The sequence below is a fragment of the Macaca fascicularis genome, chromosome 20 (assembly GCF_037993035.2).
Source record: "Macaca fascicularis isolate 582-1 chromosome 20, T2T-MFA8v1.1".
NCBI lineage: Eukaryota > Metazoa > Chordata > Mammalia > Primates > Cercopithecidae > Macaca > Macaca fascicularis.
In genome coordinates this window covers 1,361,571-1,388,134 of record NC_088394.1, presented here as the reverse complement: position 1 = coordinate 1,388,134, position 26,564 = coordinate 1,361,571, and the positions used below count along the sequence as shown (strand labels likewise).

Genomic DNA, 26,564 nt, shown 5'->3' with positions numbered 1-26,564 from the left:
GGTGAGGGTCGTTTGACCAGCAGCAGCAAGCCAGGGGGTCTGGGGCACAGGGAGCGCGTTTATTCAGCAGGACGGGGCGGCGGAGGCCGCCCGTGGGGGCTAGTCCTGGAAGCGGTTGAGCAGCTCGCAGGCCTGCTTCTCCAGCAGCTCCAAGATTTTCTTGACGCGCTTCTCGCTGGCGGCGCGGACGTAGCTGCTGGCGTCCAGCACGGCCACACCATCGCGCACCTCGCCCATGATGACCAGAGGCCCGTCGCCCGCTGTCATGTTGGGGCAGGGGCAGGCCCAGTCCATGCCACTCAGCGTCACCTCTAGGTACTTGGTGCCCAAGAACTTGAGGCCCATCTTGTCATCCTTGAGCACATCCTCGAGCGCCACGCGGGCGATGCCGCCGGCAGCCTCGGGCTCCTCCAGCACCTCGGTGAGCCGGCCCACGATGGCGAAGTCGCTGCGGCACAGGCTCAGCGCCAGCTTGCTCCGGAGGCGGCAGGCGCGGCAGGGCGGCGTGCGGGGCACGGGGCAGGCATCCTCGCAGCTCTCACGGCTGTGGAAGTTGTTGCCGTTGCCCTCACAGCCACCGTACACGAAGGGATGGCACTGCTGCAGCAGCGGGCTGTAGGCCCAGCGCGGCTCCCAGCCTTGGCAGGGGCCCTGCACGGCAGGCAGCACGCAGGCGTCGCCCGGGCCACGGGCACAGGCCTGCTGGCATGCCTCGTAGGTCTCGAAGCCCCGGGCCGCCCCGTCACAGCCACGGGCCGGGAAGGTCATGCAGCTGCCCCGCTGTGGGTCAAAGTGCCAGAGGACAAGGTGTGGGGAGGTGGGGCCCGTGCAGGCCTGCACAGCTGGCAGGCACTCGGCGGGGGCTGGGATGCTGGGGGCTCTGTCCCTGGCCGGCTCTCGCTGGACCACAGAGAGTGGGAAGTCAGCCCGCAGCAGGCCAGCCGCATTGCGCGCGGTGCAGGTGTACAGGCCGGCGTCTTCCAGCCGCGCGTTGTAGAGCACCAGCTGCCCGATGCTGGTGACCACTACGTTGCCATACATCTGATCAGGGCGCATGATCAGGTTCTCCCGCTGGTGACTCTGCTTCTCCCAGGTCACGGCAGGCGGTGGGCGGCCGCTGACGTCGCAGTGGAGGCTGGCCGTACCCCCGACCTGCACCGCCTGTGGGGAGGGGCTGCTGTACAGGGCTGGAGGCATGGGCGCGGCCCCAGGTGTGGGGCGGGCAGTGGTCTCCGGCGGACCCGGGCTGCTGGGGGGCCAGCTGAGCACGTGTTTGCAGGGCACGATGTGGAGGTGCAGGCCCCGAAGGCAGGCCTCGGCGTCCATGTAGCAGCGGTTGTAATAGGTGAGGCCGTCCGAGGCGCAGGTGAAGCTGGGCTCCTTCTCACAGCGGTCACGGCAGCGGCACACGGGCTGCCCATCCCAGATGTCGCAGTCAGAGCCCTGCTGTGGGCATGCAAAGCCCTCGCAGGAGGCCGCTGTTGTGGGTGCGGCTGGGCTGTCGGGGAAGCGTGCTGCCACGCAGCTCTGCAGTCCACACACGTTGGTGCAGCACTTCTCAGCAGTTGCACAGTCCTGGGGATGGGGGACACTTAGGTGGGAGTCCTGATGCCCCCCCCGGCCCTGGGGGCTCTGGCCAGGCCCCTGCACAGGGAGTCCCAGGTGGGGTAGCAGGGAGCCCCCTGCTCTGTGGCTGCCACCAGGGCCGCCTCCCCAGGGACTCCCTGTCCTTTCCATCCCCTGTGGGGAGCCACAGAGCCAGAGGTGCCACCTGGCTTCACCTTCCAGAATCCTCACACCCCCAAGCAAGTTCCATTATTCTTGGTACATTGTACAGATGAGGAAACTGAGGCCCAAGGAGGGCGTACAGTGCTCAGGGCCACCCAGCAGGTGGTGCAGGCCAGGGCAAAGGCTGAACATTGGCTGCAGCACCCCCATCACCGTCTACACTGGTCCCAGATGAAAGGAGAAGGTGGGAGGAGAGGATGGGAGGAGAGGATGGGAGGAGTGGGTGGGAGGAGAGGGTGGGAGGAGAGTGTGGTAGGAGAGGGTGGAAGAGGGTGGGAGGAGAGGGTGGAAGAGAGTGAGAGGACAGGGTGGGAGGAGAGGATGGGAGAGGGTGGGAGGAGGAGATGGAAGGAGAGGGTGGGAGGAGAGGGTGGGAGAGGATGGGAGGAGAGGATGGGAGGAGAGGATGGGAGGAGAGGGTGGGAGGAGTGGGTGGGAGAGGATGGGAGGAGAGGATGGGAGGAGAGGATGGGAGGAGAGGATGGGAGGAGAGGGTGAAAGAGGGTGGGAGGAGAGAGTGGAAGAGGGTGGGAGGACAGGGTGGGAGGAGAGGGTGGGAGGAGAGGATGGGAGGAGAGGGTGGGAGAGGGTGGGAGGAGGAGATGGAAGGAGAGGATGGGAGGAGTGGGTGGGAGGACACGGTGGGAGGAGAGAATAGAAGGAGAGGATGGGAGGAATGGGTGGGAGGAGAGGGTGGGAGGAGAGGGTGGGAGAGGGTGGGAGGAGGAGATGGAAGGAGAGGATGGGAGGAGTGGGTGGGAGGAGAGGATGGGAGGTGAGGGTGGGAGGAGAGGATGGGAGGAGAGAGTGGAAGAGGGTGGGAGGACAGGGTGGGAGGAGAGGGTGGGAGGAGAGGATGGGAGGAGAGGGTGGGAGGAGGAGATGGAAGGAGAGGATGGGAGGAGTGGGTGGGAGGAGAGGATGGGAGGAGAGGGTGGGAAGAGAGGATAGAAGAAGAGGCAGTAACGGGGTGGGGGGGGATCGCCAGTGGATGATGATGTCCAGGGTGGGGGAGAGGCACATGGGGAGCATGAGAGCTGGAGTGGGAGAGCTCTTATTCTTAAATGAGGGCAACAATGGGAGTGTCTCTGGGCCCCTCAAGGGGCCCAGACCCAGACACCAGCAGAAGTCTGGGGAGCCCGGGCAGAACGTGGCGCTTCCAGTAGGGTCTTGCCCAGGCTGGCTGCCCCAAGCCCCAGGACCCCAGCCCAACCACACTCACCTGGTCCCCGCTACACTCACGCTCACAGGTGCTCTGGGCGTCCACCCACAGGTTGGGGCTGAGCTGGTTGGGGCACACGCCTGGGTGGCTCTCTGGCCCTGGCAGCAAGCCGGCCCCCGAGGTCAGCCGGAGGAGGAGCAGAAGCGGCAGGAGTGGCCGTGAGGCGGGCATGGGGGCCGCTGAGCCAGGGGGCTGGGGGGTGTGGCCACCAGCCCCTCTTCGGGCTCCACTGAGCCCAGCTTCCTGCAGGCATCCACCCTCCGGGCCTGTGGTTGGCGCCCCCACCAGAACCCCGAGGCTCCCTTTCACCCCTGAGGCCAAAGCTTGCAGCAGATGCTTGTCCTGACGCCCCTGCTGGGTGGGTTACAGGGTCTCCAAGTTCTCAGAGGCCGTCTGTGTGACGCTGGTTCCTCTCCAGCTTCAGCCTGGCCCCTCTGTCTGAACCGTGCGGGGGCTCCCCGGCCCTGGTTAGCACAGGGCAGAGGGGAGGAGGTTAGGGAGGGGCCAGAGGCCCAGGAGCACAGAGCCACTGGCCATGAGGGTCACCGGGGGCGGAGGAGGGCTGGCTCTGGCTGGAGAGGGGGAGGGGAGGGGACCCTGTAACCCGAACCCCCTCCTCCACCCCTGGGCTGAGATCAGTCTCCTTGACGACCCTCAGGAGGGTGGGGGCAGGGCCAGCAGATCCCAGCTTTTGTCCCTGACGCCCTCTAGACCCCAGGCTCCCATGCCGTGGGGTGGCAGGCACAGGCCCTCCCTGCGGAGTGTGGCTGATCACAGCCTGGGTCCCTCAGGTCAGGTCCAGGCTGGCAACGGTCACGTGTGTCCGGGTTGGGCCGAGGGCTTCACTCTGCTCCTTTGAGGTTCCTTCCCGTTCCACGGCTGTTGTAGGGGCACAGGGGCCTGCAGGACGCCCAGCACAGCCCAGTCTTCTCTGCTCTGCTGCCCCTGGTGGGGTGGGGCCCAACCCGGCAGGACTGCATTCCCAGAGACCCCATCCCTGAAACCAGGCTGCGGGCTTGGGGCTCAGGCCCGTCCCCAAGGCGGGGCAGGTGCAGCAGGAAGAGGCCTGTGGCCGCCCACAAACATAAGAACAGCCCCACACGCTGACGCCGGAGCCTCGGCCCACGCACTGCGCAGCCCTGGACGTGGCTCTGCGTGGATGGCGCCGTGCGAGGGAAGGCCAAGTTCAAGGGCGTCTGCAGCTGGAGAGAGCAAGTATCCTGGGGCACCAGAGCCTTGCCCTGCCCCAGCCACCCATCAGCGGGGCATACATCCCCGGGCTGGCTCCTCCTCGTCCGGGAGGGCAGGGGGCTGGCCTGGCTGGTGCAGGACAAAGGTCTGCCTGGAATCTACCCTTCCAAACCCTCTGTGGCTCCAGAAGTCTGGGGCCTCAGGGAGGGTCCCCCTGACCCTGTGTCTGACCTCTGACCCGGGAGGCAGGGTAACAGGAACGTGGTCTGGTCAGAATGAGACCCAGAGATGCCTCCAGGCGCCACAGTCCCTGCTCTACAAGGGGACGGGGGTGGGGTAGCTAGGCCTGACCCAGCTGTAGGCGGCTGGGCTGGAGCTGCCATGGAGGGGCTTAAGGCCTGGATGAGCCCACGAAACAGCAGAGGGAGGCACCTGAGCCTGAGGCTGTGGTCCCTGTAACAACTGGACACACCTCCGGGGTGTCCACACAGCCCTGGGCCAGGCATGGCAGGCAACCCAGATTGGTCCAGCGTGCAGGCTGCTCTCTGCTGAGGGGGCTGACTGGAGGGCCTGGCCCTCTGGGGTCCTGCTGCTGTTGGGGACAGTTCACCCAGGCCATCTGCTGCCATGGGCCGTGAGCGAGGGCTCGGTACAGCCCAGCTGGGATCCCGTCCACTGGGAAGCGGAGAATGGCCATGACCAGGCCCAGCCGCTCCAGCCCAGCTGCAGCCCTCACTTTTTCTTGAGGCGAACCCAGCTAACTGCGGCAGGTCGGCCCGGTCAGCGCAGGGGACAGCAGGCAAAACAAAGGCCAGAGGTCGGTTTGCCTGGTACAAAGCAGCACTGGCCCCTGGCATGGGGCACCACCACCGCCAGACCCACCCCACCAGACACAGCAAAACGTGGGGACCACAGCCGAATCCCATTTACTGTACAAAGAACGGTTCGGAAAGAACCAGGAATGGTGGAGCGTCTAACAGCAGTGCGGGTAGTGTTGATGCCGTGAACGTAGGACCATGTAGGTCCTCAAAGTCTGTGTGGTTTGTTCATAATCCCAAACAAGGGCCCTGCTGGCAGCAACAGGACAGGTGGGGCCAGGACAGGGAGGCTGGAGCAGGAGGCCAGTGTCTTTGGGGACTGTGGCAGGGCCGCCTGGCCGGGGTTCCCTTACTCATCTGGCAGCTCATGCAGGCCACAGCCCTCATCTCCCGGGAATGGGCCATGGGGCGAGTCCACTGGTGCCCAGTAGCACCCTCCGTGGGACCACCTTGGGAAGCGTGCGCCGTGGAGTCCACCACGGGGGTCCTGGGTCCCGGAAGGGCTCCTTCTGCGTGCTGGCCATGCCGTGCTGTGTGGCCCGAGGGCAGGAGGTAGAGGTGAGCACCAGTGCTGTGGGTAGGCCCAGGCAACTGCTACCCTGCAGAGGGGCTGCTGGGGCAGGCGTGGGCAGAAGCACTGGGTGGAGGAGCGGCCAATGGCTTCAGGAGAGAGGTGGCCGGCCCTGCGTGCCTGGGGCTCAGCACGAGTGCCGGGCTGGTGGGCCTTCGAGGAGGGGCCTAGGCTCCCGAGGTCCCCAGGTGGACGTGGACGTGGATGAGGTGGTTCCAGGCATGTCCCTAAGAAGGTCAGGATGGTTCTGACGCCGTGCAACCTCACAGGAGAGCTGCAGCTGTGGGGACCCCAGGGCCAGCGACAGAAGCTGCCGAGAACAGGAGGTTGCACACAGGTGCCCGGGGTCCGGATGCCACCGCCCATCGAATATTCATAAGACTACAGATAGCTCTGCACTCTCCAGAGTGGGAGAGATGATGATCTGAGTTTTGAGTGGTCAATGTCCCCGAAGGGGTCACATCACAGCAGGAAGGTTCTCAGTCCCACGTGGGGAGGGATTTGGGGAACAACAAAAGTATGGGCTCCCAGGCACACCTTTCTCCTCTCTCCTGAGTGCTGGTTGGGCTCTGACCACAGGACCACACCCTCCATCCATTGCCAGCACAGTGACCACTGAGGTCACCCGAGCTTCCAGAGGAAGCACCGGCCCCGTCTGCTCCCCCGGCCTCTGGGCAGCCCTGCCACTCGCAGCGCACAGATTCACAGGACGCTTTGACCATCGCTGCTGCGAATCCCCTCCCGAGGCGTCCCAAGTGCACCCCCACAGCTGGCGTGGCCACGAAGTCACCAGCGCACCATGGGGCCACACCCAGGCTTCCCTGAAGGCCCCTTAAAATGTACAAAAAAGGTGAAGTGTTCTCTATATAAATAAGAAAGGCGAGCCAGGCTCCCCGCCGGTCGAGCCCAGGCAGCTGGGGAGGCCCGGCTTGTTTCACACCAAGAAGCACCAGCAGCCCAGCCGCGCCCCCTCCTCCCGCCTGCCGCACGTGCTCCGTGCATGCTGCTCCTCGCACCCGGCTCAGGTGTGAGGAAAGCCCAGTGCTTCTGAGGCAGCTGGTGTGGCCAGTCTCCACGCAGGTGGCACTGGCCCGGCATCCAGCCAGAAGCGTCCAGCTCGAGCCCTCCCAGCATCTGCACAGGCGGCTCTGCCCGTCCCTGCTAGGAGATCTTGCAGTTACTCCGCGAGCAGTTCTGGGGGGGGCTCTGGGGCGGGCGGATGGACTTGGACCTCTTGAGGCTGTTGCCCTTGCTGCCGCCGCCCCCGGCCCCGCTGGCCAGGGAGTAGGAGCGGCCGTGCATCATGACCGCGTTCATGCCGTTGGCCATCGAGAAGGACTTGAGGTGGCTCTTGATGGTGACGGGCAGTGGGAGCTTGTCGATGAGGTGCACGGGGGTGCAGGAGACGATGGCCCGGCAGCAGAGGTCCTGCAGGCTGAACACTGCAGGGCAGAGGGGGTGTCAGACCATGGGGCTGTGGGGGAGGCCCGGCCCTGCGCAGGGAGACCTGAGGTGCCCAAGAGAAGCCCGGCGGGGTCTCCACACTCCTAGTGGTGTCCCCTGGACTGGGATCCTGGAGGACCTGGATGCCCAAACTCCTCTGCCCAGCACAGATGTGTCCACTGCCACACCATCCCCTGCCTTGCTCCCTAAAGCCAGGCACACTGGGCAGTGCTGCTGTGGGGCTTCCCGAGGCCACTCTGCCCAGCTCCTGGCCTGGACGCTGCAGCTCCCAGCGTGAGGGCTGTGTGATCTGGCCCTTCGAGCCGACCTGCTCTGGAGCCTCTGCTGTATCTCTGGTTGGGTTTTGACTCAATCTAGCTTGACTGTCACCAGCTCCAGTCTGCAGAGCTGGGGAGAGGAGCTCCATACGGGTGGGGGCTGGGTTATGCTGACCTGGGGTACAACCAGGCTCTTCACAGCTCCCTGTGCTTGCTTTATGGTTTTTTTTGTTTTGTTTTGTTTTGAGACGGAGTCTTGCCGTGTCGCCCAGGCTCGAGTGCAGTGACGCGATCTCCGCTCACCGCAACCTCCTCCTCCCGGGTTCAAGCAATTCTCCTGCCTCAGCCTCCTGAGTGTCTGGGATTACAGGTGCCCGCCACTGCGCCCAGTTAATTTTTGTATTTTTAGTAGAGACGGGGCTTCACCGTGTTGGCCAGGCTGGTCTTGAACTCCTGACCTCAGGTGATCCACCTGCCACGGCCTCCCAAAGTGCTGGGATTATAGGCATGAGCCACCGCGCCTGGCCCGTGCTTCCTCTTAAGAAGGACAGTGACACCATCAGCCACCCTCTCTCTGTCCAGTGGTGAACCCTGCCGGGAGGCACCACAGAATCAACAGTACCTTCCTGAGGGGGCTCCACTGGGACCTCTGATCAAGGACGTGGCCTCCCAGGAAGAGAAAATGAAACAACACGAAGCTGCAGGCATGGCTCCTGTGCCCCCCTGACAGCAGGATGCCAGCCCCAGAACCAGGGAAGGAGTGAGAACACACTGCCACACCAGCAATGCCGGGGACCCACAGGAATGGCAGAGTGCAGCTGCCACGGCGGCACCCTGAGGGAGGTCACCAGCTCCTCCTGTGCCCCCCGGTGCTGCTGCCTCTCCCCCGAGGCTACTCTTACCAAGTCACTGGCCTGCTGCCGGCTGAGCCCCTACTGCACATGGCCAAGGGACCTGCCTGAACCTTCCTCACTGGCCCCCGGCCCCCCTCAGCCTCCACGTGATCAGGGCAGCCCGGGTTTGGGGACCACAGGGCTGGCGGGCACCCGCCCACGCACCTCGGTTGGGCCTCCAGATCTTCTCCATGCCATGCCGCATGAGCACGATGCGGGACAGCTCCGTGAAGGACTCGATGACATTGAAGTTGCACAGGGGGCTGACCTCAAAGAAGGTCATGCAGTTCTTCTCTGCATACGCGCGGGCCTGCTCCGTCGGGACCTGCCGCTTGAAGGCCAGGTGTAGCCGGTTTCCAACCAAGATCCGGGGCACTCCGGGTGCGTGCTGGGGGCACAGAACTCAGCAGAAGCACAAATGCAGGGCGCCACCCACCCCTCAGCCGCAGCAGGGCCCGCCCTCACTGTCTGGCCTATGACGGGGTGGGGGCCGTGGGAGGTCGAGGTGGGCAGAGCCCAGGGCTCAGGCCCCACAGTGTAGGCCCTTCCAGGTGGCCCCGTAGCTCCTGGTCTTGCCGGGCTCCATGCCTGGCCGTTGCGTGCACAGTGACCAGCACGCCCAGGTGTAGGCCATGGGACAGTGCAGGGTGCAGAGCCAGGGCCACAGGAGGGGTGGCAGGCGGGAATCCAGAGCCTACCTGGGGCCCAGGCACCTCCATCCAGTCTGCCTTCCCCGGGAGGGCTCCCCGGACCCAGGCCTACCTCATCGATCTCCTTGATCCAGCGGTCGATGCCGTCAAAGGACCAGCGGTTGGTGATGTCATACACCAGAAGGATCCCCTGCAACAGAGACTTGGGGGTCACCAGGGGTCACCGACACGCACGGCCAGCCCAGGCCCAGGGACTCTCAGGTGCAGGGGTCTCGGTTCCTGGGCAGGGCCAAGGATACTTAGTACTTGGCGGACGGGCAGATGGGCGCTGCCCTCCACACAGCTGGTGCAGCCCTGCCCCCCACCTCTGCCCTCACCCGGCAAGGACTGCAGCAGGAGGGTGGGTGCCTTCCATGGTGTCATAAATGCTGCCTCCCCTCCCTCCCCTGGAGCCATCAGCCTGTGGAAGCTTCCTGGGCAGGCAGATGAGGGGTCCTGGCAGCCGGGGGACGTGCAGCTGTGGAAGCAAGTGTCCTCTCGGCCAGTCCATCGGTGAACCCTCCTGGGGGCACCCGGGACAGAGCTGAGTGGGGACATTTCTGAGTTTTCCAACCTAAAACTTGCAGAGCAGAATTCCAGTCCCTCCAGGACAGTTTCTGCGAAGCTCCCCCAGCCAGGCAGAGCAGGTTTTGCCACGGGGACTTTCTGCCATATCCCTTGGAGACCAATTACTTGGAGCTCAGCTCTGGGCTGTTTCCACCTGCCCTAAATATCTGGGCAGTGACAGTCATGGCTCCCCAGCAGCACCGGGGAGCACACTGCTCACACTCAGTGCCCCGTTGGGCGAAATGGTAACATCACAGGCCCATTCCCCCACACCCGCCGCTCCCCAACGTCTACTCCCACCCTATAATTCTGCAACCAGATCCAGCCAATGAGCTGGGATCCACCCTACTCCTAGCCTGACAAAACCTTCACTTAACCAAAGAGCCTATCACACAAGGGGCTGAGGTTGCAGGAAGAGGGCACTGTCCATCTGAAAAATAGTGTTTTTGGAGCCTCTTAGAACCATCTTTTGATATCTGGAAGACTCAAGTGTAGCCCCCAGGTCCTGTTTAGAACAAGACCGAAATTACTAAGCTCCTAGGGCGAAGGACTTGCTCAGGATGGAGCGGCAGCTCAGGAAGGACTCCTCTTGCTGAGGGAGACCCTTCGAAGCCAGAGATGGCCAAGTCAGTCTGGTGGATGATAAATGATAAGATTCAGAACAAACAAATGCACACCCAGGGGTTAACCCTGGAGCTTGGGGCACAGGGACAGGGGCTGGCTCATTTGCTGCTGGGGGAGGGGGAGAGACTGGGGAGTGGGCCACCAAAGCATGCAACACAGCCCACCCTCCCGCGTGGCAACCTCCCACGTGGCAACCTCCTGTGTGGCAAGCCCATGACTCGGAAGTAACTGAGGATGTGTGTCACAGCAGCGCTGATAACAACAACAAACCAGACACAAATTAAATGTCCAGCCTCAGAGGACGGCCGAGTAAGCAGCGGTGAAATGTACCGTGCAGACGCTGAAAACAGCAGCAGTGCATGTAGAAGCATCCATGCTGGCCAAGGAGAGACAGACAGCCCAGGTGAGGTGAGAACACAGGTCCCAGCACTGTGGATGGCATGTTCTTGTTTTTTTTGAGACAGGGTCTCACTCTGTCACCCAGGCTGGGGTTCATGCAGTGGCACGATCATGGCTCACTGCAGCCTCATATTCTGAGCTCAGTCAATCCTCCTGCCTCAGCCTCCCGAGTGGCTGGGACTACAGGTGTGAGCCACCACGCCTGGCTAAGTTTTTAAAAACATTTTTTAGAGATGGGGTTTTGCTATGTTGCCCAGGCTGGTCTTGAACCCCTGGCCTCAAGTGATCCTCCTGCCTCAACTTCCTAAAGTGCTGGGATCACAGGTGTGAGCCACTGTGCCCAGCCCAGCATTTTTTTTTTTGAGACAGAGTCTCACTCTGTCGCCCAGGCTGGAGTGCAATGGCGCAATCTCGGCTCATTGCAAGCTCCACCTCCCAGGTTCACGCCATTCTCCTGCCTCAGCCTCCCAGGTAGCTAGGACTACAAGTGCCCCCCACCACACCGGGCTAATTTTTTTTTGTATTTTTTAGTAGAGACGGGGTTTCACTGTGTTAGCCAGGATGGTCTCCATCTCCTGACCTCGTGATCCGCCCACCTTGGCCTCCCAAAGTGCTGGGATTACAGGCATGAGCCACCGCGCCCGGCCCAGCATGATTTTTAAAAAATAAAAGTATAAACACACAACACATTACACTGAAGAAGTTTATGTGGACACAAATGCTAAAAGGCTGGAAAGTGGGTGACTTTTTATGCTGACCTGTTTTCTGTGGCAAACACCCCTGTTCCCATGACACTGAAAACTCTAGAAAGAGAGCAGAAGGCCCGTCTCCTGGCTGATGGGCTGGCTCAGGCTCCAAGTGTGCTGTGAGGCTGGGGGCCCTGGCCACACCTCCCGGCCGCTGCCCTGAGCAGGCCCCCACTTCCTGGGACGCCCACGTCTCAGGAGCAGGGGTTACGGGCAGGGGTGATGACACAGGAGGACCCCGAGGCATGCTCCAGCGCGGGTCACGGTGAGGCCACAGGGACCCAAATGACCACGGAGTGAGAAAGGAAAAGGAGACTCTTGGTGACCAGAAGCCTCCTAACAAACGGCACCCTTAGCACCCTCAGCCGCGTGTCTCAAAGGGGCAGAGCATGGGGCAAACAGACTCTTCCACCACCGTCTATTTTCAAACTAACACATGATCTGATTTTTTTTTTTTTTTTTTTTTTTTTTGAGACTGAGTCTCGCTCTGTCATCCAGGCTGGAGTGAAATGGTGTGATTTCGGCTCACTGCAAGCTCCGCCTCCCAGGTTCAAGCGATTCTGCTGCCTCAGCCTCCTGAGTAGCTGGGATTATAGGCGCCCGCCACCACGCCTGGCTAATTTTTGTATTTTTGGTAAAGACGAGGTTTCACTATGTTGGTCAGGCTGGTCTCGAACTCCTGACCTCGTGATCCGCCCACCTTGGCCTCCCAAAGTGCTGGGATTGCAGGCGTGAGCCACCGCGCCCGGCATGATCTGACTTTTTAAAAACTAGCAACTTTGGCTGGGCGCGGCGGCTCACGCCTGCAATCCCAGCACTTTGGGAGGCCAAGGTGGGCGGATCATGAGGTCAAGAGAAGCAGACCATCCTGGCCATCATGGTGAAACCCCGTCTCTACTAAAAATACAGAAATTAGCTGGACGCGGTGGTGCACACCTAGTCCCAGCTACTCAGGGGGCGGAGGCAGGAGAATCGCTTGGACCGGGAGGCGGAGCTTACAGCGAGCCGAGATGGCGCCACTGCACTCCAGCCTGGGTGACAGAGCGAGACCCTGTCTCAAAAAACAAAACAAAACGAAAAAACGAGCGAGGCTCTAGGGGATGAGTCAGTGCGCGCTCTTCCCCTACTCTACGCCCCACCAGGAGCCGCCCCACCAGGAGCCGCCCCGACAGTCAGTTTCCTCCGCGTGTCCAGGGTGCCGCTCACGCCTCGGGGCGGGGTCGAGGCACTTGCGCTGCTCCCACCAGCACGCGCTGAGCTCAGACCCCGCCCTCCCGCCCGCTCGTTAACTGCGCTGGCTCCTGGGTAACGCTGGCAACATACATCTGAGTACATTTACACTTTTTTTGTTCAACTCGACCTACACGATAAATTCCCAGAAGTAGAACTGCCGGGCCTAAGAGTGGGTGCCCTTTATGCTATCATTTTTTACTGAGCTGTAATTTACAAAGCAGAAAATACAAAGATTCGAGGTATGAACATTTTGATGAATTTTGACAAACACATGCCCCTTCCATCCATGTGGTTGAAGCTCCCAAGGTACAGCCAGCCAGAGTGGAGCCCTCCTGCCTGCATCCCTGCACCCAGGCTCTGCCCAGGAGCAAATGACATGTAAAGTGGGAGCTACTGCCAAGCCGTGCCCACTCACGCCCACCCGCCCGCCTGTGTGCCAACAAGCCAGCAGCATGCGTGCCTTCCGTACCACTCTCCACATAAACCCCTTCTCAGGGAACAAACCCACACCTCTATCCTGAAGGAGACACGGCACTTGGCCACACCCTTCCTGGTGCTAAGCCCGCTGACCCCACATTCTCAGCCAAACGGGACAGCTCGTCCCGTCAACCACACTGCAATTACAAGGAGCCTGCCCCACCCTCCACACACCAAGGGACCTGCACCTGGGTGACTCGCTCATCCCACCAGTGGGTGGCACCTGCTTCTGAGAGGGGCTGCCTCAGATCACAGCAACACAACATGCAAACGCAACCACAAAGCCTAGGAAGCCTGGCCTCTGGCGGCACGTGAAGGGCCTCATGCGAAGAGCCATGGGGCTGCTGCTGTGAGACAGGTGACGGCAGCAGGGAGTGGCCAGTGGCCTTTGCTGGTACCATCTGCAAGACCCAGGCTGTGGGGACCTGCCAGGCCTCTCCACTCTTTTTTTTTTTTTTTGTATTTCTTTTAGTAGAGACGGGGTTTCGCCGTGTTAGCCAGGATGGTCTCGATCTTCTGACCTCGTGATCTGCCCATCTTGGCCTCCCAAAGTGCTGGGATTACAGGCTTGAGCCACTGCGCCCGGCCAGGCCTCTCCACTCTTAACAGAGGGCGGCAGAGTGACAAATCCCAGCTGGGACAGACAGTCCTTGCTAGTCTGTGTCTCATCGGGGCGGCGGGAGAAACCCTGCTGCAAACGCAGGCTCTGCAGCTCGGCTGGATGCACCTCACCTCACCGCTGCTCACCAGGCAGGAGACACACAGGACAGGCTGGGCTCCCGGGGTGGCCCAAATGCTCAGTCACGGCAGCCAGAGGCCCGCCTCGAGGCTCAGGTGCTTCTCCTAGGGCAAGGAAGCGCCTGGCACCCTCGACCCAGGACCAACACGTGCACCTGCGTCTGTAACCTGCTCCTCTCATGTGGAAAAGGACAGCTAAGAACTTCCAGAATTAACAAGGCAAAACAAACACATAACCGGTTCCGCCAGACGCTTTGGAGAGAACACAGATATGATAACAGAGCTTGCTTTCCAGAACCTCAGCCTGGCAAACGCAGAGCCTGTGAACTGCTTTTTGTTTTTAAGTTCTCATGCAGTTGAACAGAAATCATGACTGTGCTGGCCCTCATGTCCCACGGACCTCCCAGTGTGGGAGCTGGAATGCCTGCAGTGGAGCCCCATCAGGGGGAGCTGGGATGCCCGCGGTGGAGCCTGTCGGGGGGGCTGGGACGCCCGGGGTGGAACCTGTCGGGGGGGGGCTGGGACGCCCGGGGTGGAGCCTGTCGGGGGGGGCTGGGACGCCCGGGGTGGAACCTGTCGGGGGGGGGCTGGGATGCCTGGGATGGAGCCTGGGGGGGGGGCTGGGATGCCCGGGATGGAGCCTGTGGGGGGGGCTGGGATGCCCGGGGTGGAGCCTGTCGGGGGGGCTGGGATGCCCGGGATGGAGCCTGTGGGGGGGGCTGGGATGCCCGGGATGGAGCCTGTCAGGGGGGGCTGTGATGCCCGGGGTGGAGCCTGTCGGGGGGGGGCTGGGACGCCCGGGGTGGAGCCTGTCGGGGGGGCTGGGATGCCCGGGGTGCAGCCTGTCAGGGGGGGCTGGGATGCCCGGGGTGGAGCCTGTCGGGGGGGCTGGGATGCCCGGGATGGAGCCTGTGGGGGGGGGGCTGGGATGCCCATGGTGGAGCCTGTCAGGGGGAGGTGGGATGCCCGTCAGGTTCAGCCTCCCTGCTGCCTTTTCCAGCATCTCCCCAACAACCCTTTATTGTCATCCAAGATAACCGCGCCCCATATTTTTTAATACCAAAATAGTATATGTTTATTGTAGAAAAATCACGAAATACTTAAAAGTAAAAGGAAGACAAGAAGGCGTTTTTGTAGATGTAAATCACCCACACACCTCCTCCTTTTTTTTTTGAGATGGAGTCTCACTCTTATCGCCCAGGCTGGAGTGCAGCGGCACAATCTCGGCTCACTGCAACCTCCGCCTCCTGGGTTCAAGCAATTCTCCTGCCTCAGCCTCCTGAGTAGCTGGGATTATAGGCGCACGCCACCACGCCTGGCTAATTTTTGTATTTTTGGTAGAGACGGGGTTTCACCATGTTGGTCAGGCTGGTCTCGAACTCCTGACCTTGTGATCCGCCTGATCCGCCTGCATTGGCCTCCTAAAGTGCTGGGATTACAGGCGTGAGGCACTACGCCCGGCCCCAGCTCCTCTTTTAATAGCAAGCAGGGCCCGTGGAACACACCCTTGAGCCTGCCTGTCTTCCACCTGCCAGCTCCGTGCATCATGGCCATGTCACTCCACTTCTCACAGGGATGGCACAGAGCCTGCTGGCCCTTCTGCTCCCACGAGGGAGTCGCCAACATCTCTGAGGGAACTCCCGGGACAGGGTGCTACCCATCCCACCCCGGGGTCCTTCCCACCCACCATCAGCAGGTAGAAGACAGCAGAGCTGACATGGACCACACTTCAGTGTAGAAACGGAAGGAAATGAGTTTGCCGGGGAATGAAACTCCAGTGTCCGTCCCCGTCTCACCTGGGGCAGCTTCCTGCCCAGACGGGACCCACCTGAGCCAGAAGCTGCCTGGCGCAGACCTGAACCTTCGCCCCCAAAGGATCCAGACCTCAGACCCAGGCAGCCTCCCTGGGCCCACATGGGGGGCTCCAGGCTAAGGACGTGGCCCTGGAGGGTCTCCCCTGGCTCTTCCAGAAATCTTAGGGGCATCACAGATGGGACAGACCTGCTCGAATCCCTCTCACTGAAGCAGCAACAACAGTGGCCATGACAGGTCTGTTCACATACGCTTTACGTCCTTCGCCTCCTTCCGGCCTCACATTCACCAGCAGATCCAGTCAGCACAAAAGCGTGCTGGGGGGCCCAGAGACAGAAATGAGGGTGGCCGAGCCGATGCCCCCGCCACACCCGTGCACATGCCTGCACACATATGGCCCTGAGTGCATCCACTGTACCTGTGCACACACACATGGCCCCAAGTACACCCACCACGCCTGTAATCCCAGCTACTGGGGAGGCTGAGGCAGGAGAATCGCTTGAACCCGGGACGGGGAGGCTGCAGTAAGCCGAGATTGTGCCATTGCACTCCAGCCTGGGTGACAGAGTGAGGCTGCGTCTCAAAACAAACAAACAAACAAACAAACGTACGTGAAAATATCCTTACAAAGAGAGAAAGTGCTTGGGGGTTTGACAGGACAACTCACATTCAGAAACAATCAGGAGAAACATCTTTTGGAAAGCAGCAGGAAGAGTGGTGCTGGCCTTACCTGGGCGCCTCTGGAGTAGGACCTGAAGATGGTGCAGAACCGGCCCTGGCCCGACGTGTCCCTGAAACACACAGGGAAGGGAGGGGCTGGGACGGGGCCACGCAGCCTCAGCGCCTGCACTGTGGTCCCCGGGAGAGGCTCGCCTCCTGCCCTCCTCTGCGGACCCACCTGGATGTCCTGAGGGCAGCGGGGTGGCCAGGACAGGTGCCAATGGGGCTGTGCTAAGAGACTTTGTCTGCACAGGTCACAGCAGCCTGGCGCCGTGCTGCTGAGTCAAGCAGGCAGCAGAAGGGCCTCCGCCCACCTGGTGAGTGAGCAGGCCTCCACAGGAGCCTGGGAGCTCCAGGAGACTGTCCTGCCAGGCTGGGGAACCCCAACCCTGTAGACACTGACGTCTCATCAACGCTGACGTTCTGGGAAATGCTTTTGTTTTGAGACGGAGTCTCGTTCTGTCACCCAGGCTGGAGTGCAGTGGTGCGATCTCAGCTCACTGCAAGCTCTGCCTCTCGGGTTCAAGTGATTCTCCTGCCTCAGCCTCCTGAGTGGCTGGGACTACACGTGCCTGCCACCACACCTGGCTAATTTTTGTATTTTTGGTGGCCAGGCTGGTCTCCAACTCCTGACCTCAGGTGATCCACCCGCCTCAGCCTCCCAAAGTGCTAGGATTATAGGCATAAGCCAGTACGCCCGGCCAATTTTTATTTTTTAGTTTTTTTGAGACAGAGTCTTGTTTTGTCACCCAGGCTGGAGTGCAATAGTGTGATCTCGGCTCACTGCAAGCTCCGCCTTCTGGGTTCATGCCATTCTCCTGCCTTAGCCTCCCAAGTAGCTGGGACTACAGGTGCCCGTCACCACGTCCGACTAATTTTTTGTATTTTTAGTGGAGACGGGGTTTCACCGTGTTAGCCAGGATGGTCTCGATCTGACCTGGTGATCCGCCCGCCTCGGCCTCCCAAAGTGCTGGGATTACAGGCGTGAGCCTCCGCGCCCAGCCCCATTTTTGTATTTTTGGTAGCGATGGGGTTTCACCATGTTGGCCAGGCTGGTCTCGGACTCCTGACCTCAGGTGATCCACCCTCCTCCGCCCCCACAGTGCTGGGATGACAGGCTGGGCCACCGCCCGGCTGGGAAATGCTCTTTAAGGTGAAGCCGGCAGAAGCGGGAGGGAAGGGCCACAGCCACCATGGAATCAGGTCTTCCAGGGCAGAAGGGAAGCTGGGATCTCTAGGGACACAGTGCCCCAGACTGTTTGCCTCTCGGAGCAAAACCCATTCTGTGTTCACACAGGGGCTGTGAGGGGCTCCCCCATGTGAAATGTGCACAGGACATTTTCCTGCTCCTCTGAAGTTTCTGTTCTCCCAGCGGCATTCGTGTCCCCAGCCAGGAACTGAAGTGCCGCAGCCCCGACTCACCAGAGCTCCAGCTTCACGCGCCGGCCGTCCAGCAGGATGGTGGTGGTCTTGTAGTCGATCCCTGCGAGGAAGCACAGGGCACTGAGGGGACGCACCACTTGGAGCAAGCGCCCGCCAGACTAGCCTCGGCCACCAGCCACCCAGGGCCGAGCCCTATATGGAGGAAGTGGAGAAGCAGGTCCCCCACACTCAGTCAGTGGGGCAGGGGGCAATCTGGGGGCTCCAGCCCAGCAAACTAGGCCTGCCCGCTTCTGCACACGGGCCACGGGCAGGGCAGGGCAAGAGCGTGGTCAGAACAGGGTCAGGCCATCGGGCCCCACAGCCCAGCAGGCCAGCCTCTTCGTGGGCACGGCTTGCCCGGAACGGGGCCTCCCTCTGTGGGCTGCGCTGGGTGCAAGGCACAGGGCCTCTCCCTCAGAGGGCACTGGGCAAAGGCAGGGTGTGGACTCCAGCGTGCCTGGAGAAAGGGCAGTGCCTTATTTCCACCCTGACCTACTTCGTATGCATTTTGAGGTTGAATTCTCGAAGGTGAACTTATTTCCCAGTCTTGGCTTGCTGCAGCCCAGGAACCGACAAGTTTGGTGTTAGGGAAGGCCAAGCAAGTTTAAACATGCTGCTTCTGGCCGGGTGTGGTGGCTCACGCCTGTAATCCCAGCACTTTGGGAGGCCGAAGCGGGCAGATCATGCGATCAGGAGTTTGAGAGCAGCCTGGCCAACATAGTGAAACTCTGTCTCTACTAAAAATACAAAAAATTAGCTGGGCGCGGTGGCGGGTGCCTTTAATCCCAGCTACTTGGGAGGCTGAAGCAGGAGAATCACTTGAAGCTGGGAGGCAGAGCTTGCAGTGAGCCGAGATCACGCCATTGCACTCTCGCCCGGGCAACAGAGCTCAAATAAATAAATAAATAAATAAATAAATAAATAAATAAAATGCTTCTCTGGACTGACCTCAGCCAGCCACCAGCCTGCGTGCCACATTTGTTTTGTTTTTGGAGACGGAGTCTCGCTTGGTCACCCAGGCTGGAGTGCAGTGGCTCATCTCTGCTCACTGCAAGCTCCGCCTCCTGGGTTCACACCATTCTCCTACCTCAGCCTCCCGAGTAGCTGGGACTCCAGGCGCCGCCACCTCGCCCGGCTAGTTTTTTTATATTTTTAGTAGGGACACGGTTTCACCATGTTCCAGGAGGGTCTCGATCTCCTGACCTTGTGATCTGCCTGCCTCGGCTTCCCAAAGTGCTGGGATACAGGCATGAGCCACTGTGCCCAGCGTTTTTTTTGTTGTTTTTTGTTTTGTTTTGTTCTGTTTTTTGAGACGGAGTTTCACTCTGTTGCCCAGGCTGGAGTGCAGTGGCGCGATCTCGGCTCACTACAAACTCCACCTCCTGGGTTCAAGCGATTCTCCCACCTCAGCCTCCCAAGTAGCTGGGACTATAGGTGCCTCTCACCACGGCCGGCTACTTTTTGTAATTTTAGTAGAGACAGGGTTTCACCATGTTGGCCAGGCTGGTCACAAATTCCTGACTTTAGGTGATCCACCCGCCTCGGCCTCCCAAAGAACTGGGATTACAGGTGTGAGCCACTGCGCCTGGCCCACATCACATCATTACTTTTTATTTCCTTACAGTTTTATGGGAAAAGGTCAGTCCAAGACAAATCAAAAGTAACAGTTCTGGACACTTAAGGCAGGCACGACATCTTAAACAGGCTCTGGGCCCTCTGGAAACTTTCCAGAAGCTTCTACCTTTAGGGCTCAGCCCCTTCCCCCACCTTAGAAACATCATTCATGTTTTGTCTTTTTATGACACTTTCTCCAAGGGGCTTGGAAACGGGCACTTTTTAAACATCAGTGATGCCCTCCCACAGAGCGCACCTGCACAGTGTGCCCGTGTGTGTCTGTGTGTGCCTGTGTGTGTCTGTGTGCCCGTGTGTCTGTGTGCCCGTGTGTCTGTGTGCCCGTGTGTGTCTGTGTGTGCCTGTGTGTGCCCGTGTGTGCCTGTGTGTGTCTGTGTCTGTGTGTGCCCGTGTGTGCCCGTCTGTGTGTCTGTGTGCCCGTGTGTGCCCGTGTGTGTCTGTGTCTGTGTGTGCCCGTGTGTGCGTGTGTGTCTGTGTCTGTGTGTGCCCGTGTGTGCCTGTGTGTGTGTCTGTGTGTGCCTGTGTGTGTCTGTGTGTGCCTGTGTGTGCCTGTGTGTGCCCGTGGGTCTGTGTGTGCCTGTGTGTCTGTGTGTGCCTGTGTGTGCCTGTGTGTGTCTGTGTGTCTGTGTGTGCCTGCACAGTGTGCCTGTGTGTGCCTGTGTGTGTCTGTGTCTGTGTGTGCCTGTGTGTGTCTGTGTGTGCCTGTGTGTCCGTGTGTCTGTGTGTGTCTGTGTGTGCCCGTGTGTGTCCGTGTGTGTCCGTGTGTGCCTGTGTGTGTCTGTGTGTGCCTGCACAGTGTGCCTGTGTGTGTCTGTGCCTGTGTGTGTCTGTGTGTGCCTGCACAGTGTGCCTGTGTGTGCCTGTGCCCGTCTGTCTCTCCGTGTGGCGCCTACCCCTGCAAGCCAACCCCGCGGGTCACTTTGCCTACGGCACCCTTCTTCAGGCATCAGCGCTTCCACCCACGCCATCCTTCTGCCTGACCACCCCCTAATGCCCATCAAAGGCTGTTCTCACGCATCGAAGGACACCATCGACAGAGAGAAAAATGCAACCCAGAGATGCAGGGAAATGTCTGCAGATCACGCGTCTCCTAGGGATTGATCAGACTCTGCGAATGACTCCACCTCAACAATAGGAAACCAAACATCCTGATTTTAGGATGGACAGACGGTCTCTCTCAGGTCCTTGTTTCCAGGACAAGAAGGAACAATGGTTGTGCCAAAAGGGCCATAGCTGTGAGCGGCCGATCACTGCAGGAGCCATAACCAATGTGTACCCAGGGACAATGTCATTAAGTAATTCTCCATCGGGACGCGGTGGAGTTACACAGTTCACCATCGGGACGCGGTGTAGTTAGTTCACCATCGGGACGCGGTGGAGTTAGTTCACCATTGGGATGCGGTGGAGTTAGTTCACCATTGGGATGCGGTGGAGTTAGTTCACCATTGGGATGCGGTGGAGTTAGTTCACCATTGGGATGCGGTGGAGTTAGTTCACCATCGGAACGCGGTGGAGTTACACAGTTCACCATCGGGATGCGGTGGAGTTAGTTCACCATTGGGATGCGGTGGAGTTAGTTCACCATCGGGATGCGGTGGAGTTAGTTCACCATCGGGATGCGGTGGAGTTAGTTCACCATCGGGATGCGGTGGAGTTAGTTCACCATCGGAACGCGGTGGAGTTACACAGTTCACCATCGGGACGCGGTGGAGTTAGTTCACCATCGGGACGCGGTGGAGTTAGTTCACCATCGGGACGCGGTGGAGTTAGTTCACCATCGGGACGCGGTGGAGTTAGTTCACCATCGGGACGCGGTGGAGTTAGTTCACCATCGGGACGCGGTGGAGTTACACAGTTCACCATCGGGATGTGGTGGAGTTAGTTCACCATCGGGACGCGGTGGAGTTAGGCAGTTCACCATCGGGACGCGGTGGAGTTAGTTCACCATCGGGACGCGGTGGAGTTAGTTCACCATCGGGATGCGGTGGAGTTAGTTCACCATCGGGATGTGGTGGAGTTAGTTCACCATCGGGACGCGGTGGAGTTAGGCAGTTCACCATCGGGACGCGGTGGAGTTAGTTCACCATCGGGACGCGGTGGAGTTAGTTCACCATCGGGACGCGGTGGAGTTAGTTCACCATCGGGACGCGGTGGAGTTAGTTCACCATCGGGACGCGGTGGAGTTAGTTCACCATCGGGACGCGGTGGAGTTAGTTCACCATCGGGACGCGGTGGAGTTAGTTCACCATCGGGACGCGGTGGAGTTAGTTCACCATCGGGACGCGGTGGAGTTAGTTCACCATCGGGATGCGGTGGAGTTAGTTCACCATCGGGATGCGGTGGAGTTAGTTCACCATCGGGATGTGGTGGAGTTAGTTCACCATCGGAACGCGGTGGAGTTACACAGTTCACCATCGGGATGCGGTGGAGTTTGGCAGTTCAGCATCAGAATGTGGTAGAGGCCACAGCCCTTGGAGACATTTTGGAAGCATCTGCACCAACTGTGTGCTTCCTGAGCTGTGTGGAAAGCTGCGTCACTGCCCCAGTGGTGCCCTTCACGGCAAGCCAGTCAGGAATCCCGCTCAAGTCCAGGGCCGTGCATGTCACCCAAGTCTAGACCTGGGTGCTACCCACAACTTCCACTAAGGCCCACATAAGAAGCTGAGTCCTTAAGGACTAAAGAAAAACTATCCTCAGCCGGGCGTGGTGGCTCACGCCTGTAATCCCAGCACTTTGGGAGGCCAAGATGGGCGGATCACGAGGTCAGGAGACTGAGACTATCCTGGCTAACACGGTGAAACCCCGTCTCTACTAAAAAATACAAAAAACTAGCCGGGCGAGGTGGTGGGCGCCTGTAGTCCCAGCTACTCGGGAGGCTGAGGCAGGAGAATGGCGTAGACCCGGGAGGCGGAGCTTGCAGTGAGCTGAGATCCGGCCACTGCACTCCAGCCTGGGCGACAGAGCCAGACTCCGTCTCAAAAAAAAAAAAAAAAAGAAAAACTATCCTCTGAGGAAAAAAATATGGAAATTATACTTTAAAAAAAGGGCAAAGGACTTGAATAGACACTTCTCCAAAGAAGATAAACTGACGGCCAAGAAGCAGTGAAAAGGCAATTCCACATCATCGTCCAGCAGAAAAACACATCCAAGCCACCACCACACCACGTCCCAGCCTCACAGAAAAGGGCAGCTGGCAGCAAGTGCCGGCCGGTGTGGGGAAGCCGGGCCCTTCACCCAGCGAGTGTGCTGCACGCTGCTGCACCGTGCTCCTGATTCTAAAGGCGAGGGCAGCGGCATGTGCTCCTGATTCTAAAGGCGAGGGCAGCCGTCCTGTGCTCCTGATTCTAAAGGCGAGGGCAGCCGTCCTGTGCTCCTGATTCTAAAGGCGAGGGAAGCCATCCTGTGCTCCTGATTCTAAAGGCGAGGGCAGCGGCATGTGCTCCTGATTCTAAAGGCGAGGGCAGCGGCATGTGCTCCTGATTCTAAAGGCGAGGGCAGCCGTCCTGTGTGCACTCACAAGTGAAACAACACTCTTCAGGGAGGAACCGCACTCAGGCCGTCCACACCCTTCCCACACCTCCCTCCTCCCACAGTTCTGTCAAGCAGGACACATGGACGGAGGGGCCTTGGTCCTTTCGGTCCTGGCTGCTGCAGCCCCCACGAGGCTGACCTGAGAGGCCAAGGTTGTACACCACGATTGCCACAAAGGCCATGGCTGCTCCTCCTTGACAGTTACCTCCATGTGTCAATTTGGCCAAGCAGGCAGGCGCCAGCAACACCCGCAGGACGGGTGCTGATGGCCCGGGGACTCCCCTAGGCCACCCCTAGATGGCGCCATGGCCCAGGGCTGCCAGGAGCCGTAGCTGCCACAGAAGGGGCAGGGGTGCCGGGCAAAGCCTGGGGACCATGTCAACCACCCACAGAGCAGGGGCCTCTAGAGCGCTGTGCTCTTGGATCAGAGGTGGCTCCGGGATGCTCCTCCCACTGGGTGTCGGCTGTGGGCACCCGTGGGACCTCCTGACCTGCTGACCTCCCACCCACCCCGCAGGCTCCACACCTGGCCGCCCACACTGTGCGTCAGAACAGGATTCTCAGCAACACTGGGGAGAAAAAGTTCAAGAAGACTATGAAACAACATCCCCATGGATACCATTTAGACACAAACAGCGGCCTGTTCTCTAGCACAGTCAACTGAGTGTCTTGTTCCCGGCAAGCCACAGCCACTGACCACACGGAGCCCTCCTGGCTCCAGGATGTGGCTCTGGAAAAGGTCTGGACTCTCAGAGGAGGGACAGACAGGTGTCAGGATCCTGGGGAGGGGGTCCTTGGCCTGGAAGGTCTCAATTATCCAGGCAGGGTCCGGGCAGGTGGGTGACGGAGTGGGGCAGGGCGGGGAGGGAGGAGGAGCGCCTGGAGGCACAGAGCAGTGGCCTGGGAGAGGCCTGGAGCCCCTGCTGGGGGACAGCACAGGGGCAGGGGCAGTGGGCTTCGGCTGCAGAGCTCAACACCAACCCATAAGGGGTCCCCCAGTATTAGCTGTGACATGTTCTTTTGGTGTGCTGCTCACTTTTACCTCTTGGTGAAATGTCTTTTCAAAAATAAGCTAAGCAAACACCCGGTTCAGTGAAAAGGCAAGAGTGCCAATGAGGGTCAGCTGCTCCCTGCGGGTCCACTGAGGCCTCCTGCGGCACCAGCAACTCCTGCCACCCTCCCTCCTGCTCTCCTCCTCATCCGCTGGGCGCCGCAGGCCTTGCTCACCACCTCAGGTTTACTGTTCCCAACAAACCTCTCGCTCGTCTAGCCCCAGCCAGGCGCTGCCTCTTGGCCGACTGAACACAACCCCATGAGACACACAGCACCGTCCTGGTCAGCCACCTGGGAGAGTCGGCTCCCCCAGGACAGGTGCTCTGACCTCAGGGGACACTGAGGAAGGGAGGAACACCTGTCCTGCCACCAGAGCAAAGCCACCGGCGCCTGGGCTGCTGGTTCTGTCTACTGCATGGGGTGCCACGTCCCCACCAGTTACAGGAGTCCAAGTCCCAGCAAGCGGACTCCCAGCCAGGCTGGTGTGAAGTGACATCTGGCCCCAGCCTGGCGCCCAAGCCACCAGGCCGGTGCTGTTCACGTCCCCACCCTCCTGTGGGACCCATTCTGTTTTCTAAAAGCTTTTAAGGCATTTTCTTTGCCCACATTGTTCTGGGTGGTCTTTTTCATACTCTGTGGCCCTTGCAGTCCGGAGACACATCCTGACGTGCCTCAGTTCCCCCACGGAGGCTCCCGCCCTCCATCCTGAGCCGCGCCAGCCAAGGTAACCACTGCAGGGACCGCCCGGTTGTTTTTTAATCTCTTTTGGTTCTGTTTTCTGGGAGATGTCCTCAACTTTCGTTTCTGCCCTTGTATGGCTTTTTAAAAATGTGCTGCTTATTTATAATTTCTAAAAGCTCCTTCGGTGCTCTGAGCAGTTCCCCGCTGGCAGCGTCCGGCCCTTCATTCCCGGATGCGGCATCTCTGACGACGCCATTGGTACGATGTTCTTCCCTGAGCTCTTTTCCTGCCTGTCTGGGTCTTTCCTCACATTCTGGGGACCCTCAAGGACAGACCCTAAGTAGCCACCAGGAAGCTGGTGACTCTGGCTTCTAAGTTGGGGCTCCAGGCAACGTCTGGAGGCTGCTTCTTTTGGGCTGACAGTTATGCTGCCATTATCCTGCCACGGGCTCCCATCTGCACACCAGTGGGACTGGGTTCCCAGGTAAGGAGGCTTGCTCAGGCCACCAGCTCCCCGCCACCCTGTCCCCCGCCACCCCATCCCCCACCATGCCCACTGGCATCTGGTGTCCACGACTCAATTTTCCCAGAGAATAAACCTCCTGTGCTTCCTGCTGGGAATCACACCAGGCACCGCCTGACCTCCCCATCCCCTCACGTGGCATTGAGAGGGGCTCCCATGGCCCCTCAGTCAGCCATGGCAGCACCCCTGTTCCCAAACAGTCAAACCTATCTGACCTCATTAGTCCACGCTTTTATTTTTTGAAAAGGGGTCTCGTTCTGTCACCCAGGCTGGAGTGCAGTGGTGTGATCAAGGCTCACTGCAGCCTCCAACTCCTGGGCTCACGTGTTCCCCACACCTCAGCCTCCTGAGTAGCTGGGACTACAGGCGTCCACCACCACACCTGGCTAATTTTGTATCTTTTGTAGAGTCAGGGGTTTCACTATGTTGCCCAGGCTGGTCTTGAGCTCCTGGGTTCAAGCAATCTGCCTACCTTGACCTCCCAAAGGGCTGGGATGACAGGTATGACCTGCCACACAATTGTGGTGCAATCTCGGCTCATGGCAACCTCCACCGCCTGGCTTCAAGTGATTCTTATGCCTCTGCCTCCCAAGTAGTGGAGACTACAGGTGCCCGCCACCGCGCCCAGCTAATTTTTTTTGTATTTTTAGTAGAGATGGGGTTTCACCATGTTGGCTAGGCTGGTCTCGAACCCCTGACCTCAAGTGATCCACCTGCCTCAGCCTCCCAAAGTGCCGGGATTACAGGCGTGAGCCACCATGGCCAGCCGAGTTTCATTCTTTTCAGGATGGTAAAGGGAATGCCACAACCATTTGTCTAGAAGGGGCCTGATGGGACTGAGGGCCACGGATTGGCAGCCTGAAGTCAGCATCCTGGGCCTCCCAGGCTTGGCCTCTGCATTGCCGGTCCGGGCGCCCAGCTCTTTGGGATCAGGCAAGGACAGAGGACCAGGTGGGAGCTTAGCAGGCTCAGGGGACAGAGGACCAGGTGGGAGCTGAGCAGGCCCAGGGGACAGAGGGCCAGGTGGGAGCTGGGCTCAGGGGACAGAGGGCCAGGTGGGAGCTGAGCTCAGGGGACAGAGGGCCAGGTGGGAGCTGAGCAGGCTCAGGGGACAGAGGGCCAGGTGGGAGCTGAGCTCAGGGGACAGAGGGCCAGGTGGGAGCTGAGCTCAGGGGACAGAGGGCCAGGCGGGAGCTGAGCTCAGGGGACAGAGGGCCAGGTGGGAGCTGAGCTCAGGGGACAGAGGGCCAGGTGGGAGCTGAGCCCAGAGGACAGAGGGCCAAGTGGGAGCTGAGCTCAGGGGACAGAGGGCCAGGTGGGAGCTGAGCAGTCCCAGGGGACAGAGGGCCAGGTGGGAGCTGAGCAGTCCCAGGGGACAGAGGGCCAAGTGGGAGCTGAGCAGGCCCAGGGGACAGAGGGCCAGGTGGGAGCTGAGCCCAGGGGACAGAGGGCCAGGTGGGAGCTGAGCAGGCTCAGAGGACAGAGGACCAGGTGGGAGCTGAGCTCAGGGGAC

General features: G+C 60.1%; 2 protein-coding genes across 3 annotated transcripts in view; both read right to left on the bottom strand.

The window, feature by feature from the left end:
• Positions 1 to 38: 38 nt before the first annotated feature.
• On the bottom strand, positions 39 to 4,090 carry WFIKKN1 (WAP, follistatin/kazal, immunoglobulin, kunitz and netrin domain containing 1). Its single transcript, XM_005590774.4, has 2 exons — positions 3,011 to 4,090; positions 39 to 1,575 (listed from the first exon to the last, which is right to left on the bottom strand). The coding sequence occupies exons 1-2, from the start codon at positions 3,179 to 3,181 to the stop codon at positions 100 to 102; spliced, it is 1,647 nt and encodes a 548-aa protein (XP_005590831.3). The 5' UTR covers positions 3,182 to 4,090; the 3' UTR covers positions 39 to 99.
• Positions 4,091 to 5,108: 1,018 nt separating this feature from the next.
• Positions 5,109 to 26,564, bottom strand: part of RAB40C (RAB40C, member RAS oncogene family) — a 41,537-nt gene continuing 20,081 nt past the window's right edge. For both annotated transcript variants that reach the window (XM_045382730.2, XM_045382729.2), the window contains exons 3-7: positions 17,632 to 17,692; positions 16,220 to 16,280; positions 8,967 to 9,044; positions 8,370 to 8,592; positions 5,109 to 7,032 (exon numbers count right to left, since the gene is read on the bottom strand). In XM_045382730.2, the coding sequence (XP_045238665.1) occupies positions 6,752 to 7,032; positions 8,370 to 8,592; positions 8,967 to 9,044; positions 16,220 to 16,280; positions 17,632 to 17,692 (704 nt within the window). In that variant the 3' untranslated portion in view covers positions 5,109 to 6,751. The remainder of the gene's footprint in view (positions 7,033 to 8,369; positions 8,593 to 8,966; positions 9,045 to 16,219; positions 16,281 to 17,631; positions 17,693 to 26,564) is intronic.

Excerpts from the sequence above, each read along its gene's own strand:
- WFIKKN1 (XM_005590774.4), bottom strand. The coding sequence starts at position 3,181 with ATGCCCGCCTCACGGCCACTCCTGCCGCTTCTGCTCCTCCTCCGGCTG. Across the intron at positions 1,576-3,010 it reads GTGAGTGTAGCGGGGACCAG|GACTGTGCAACTGCTGAGAA; the intron begins GTGAGTGTGGTT and ends CCCCATCCCCAG.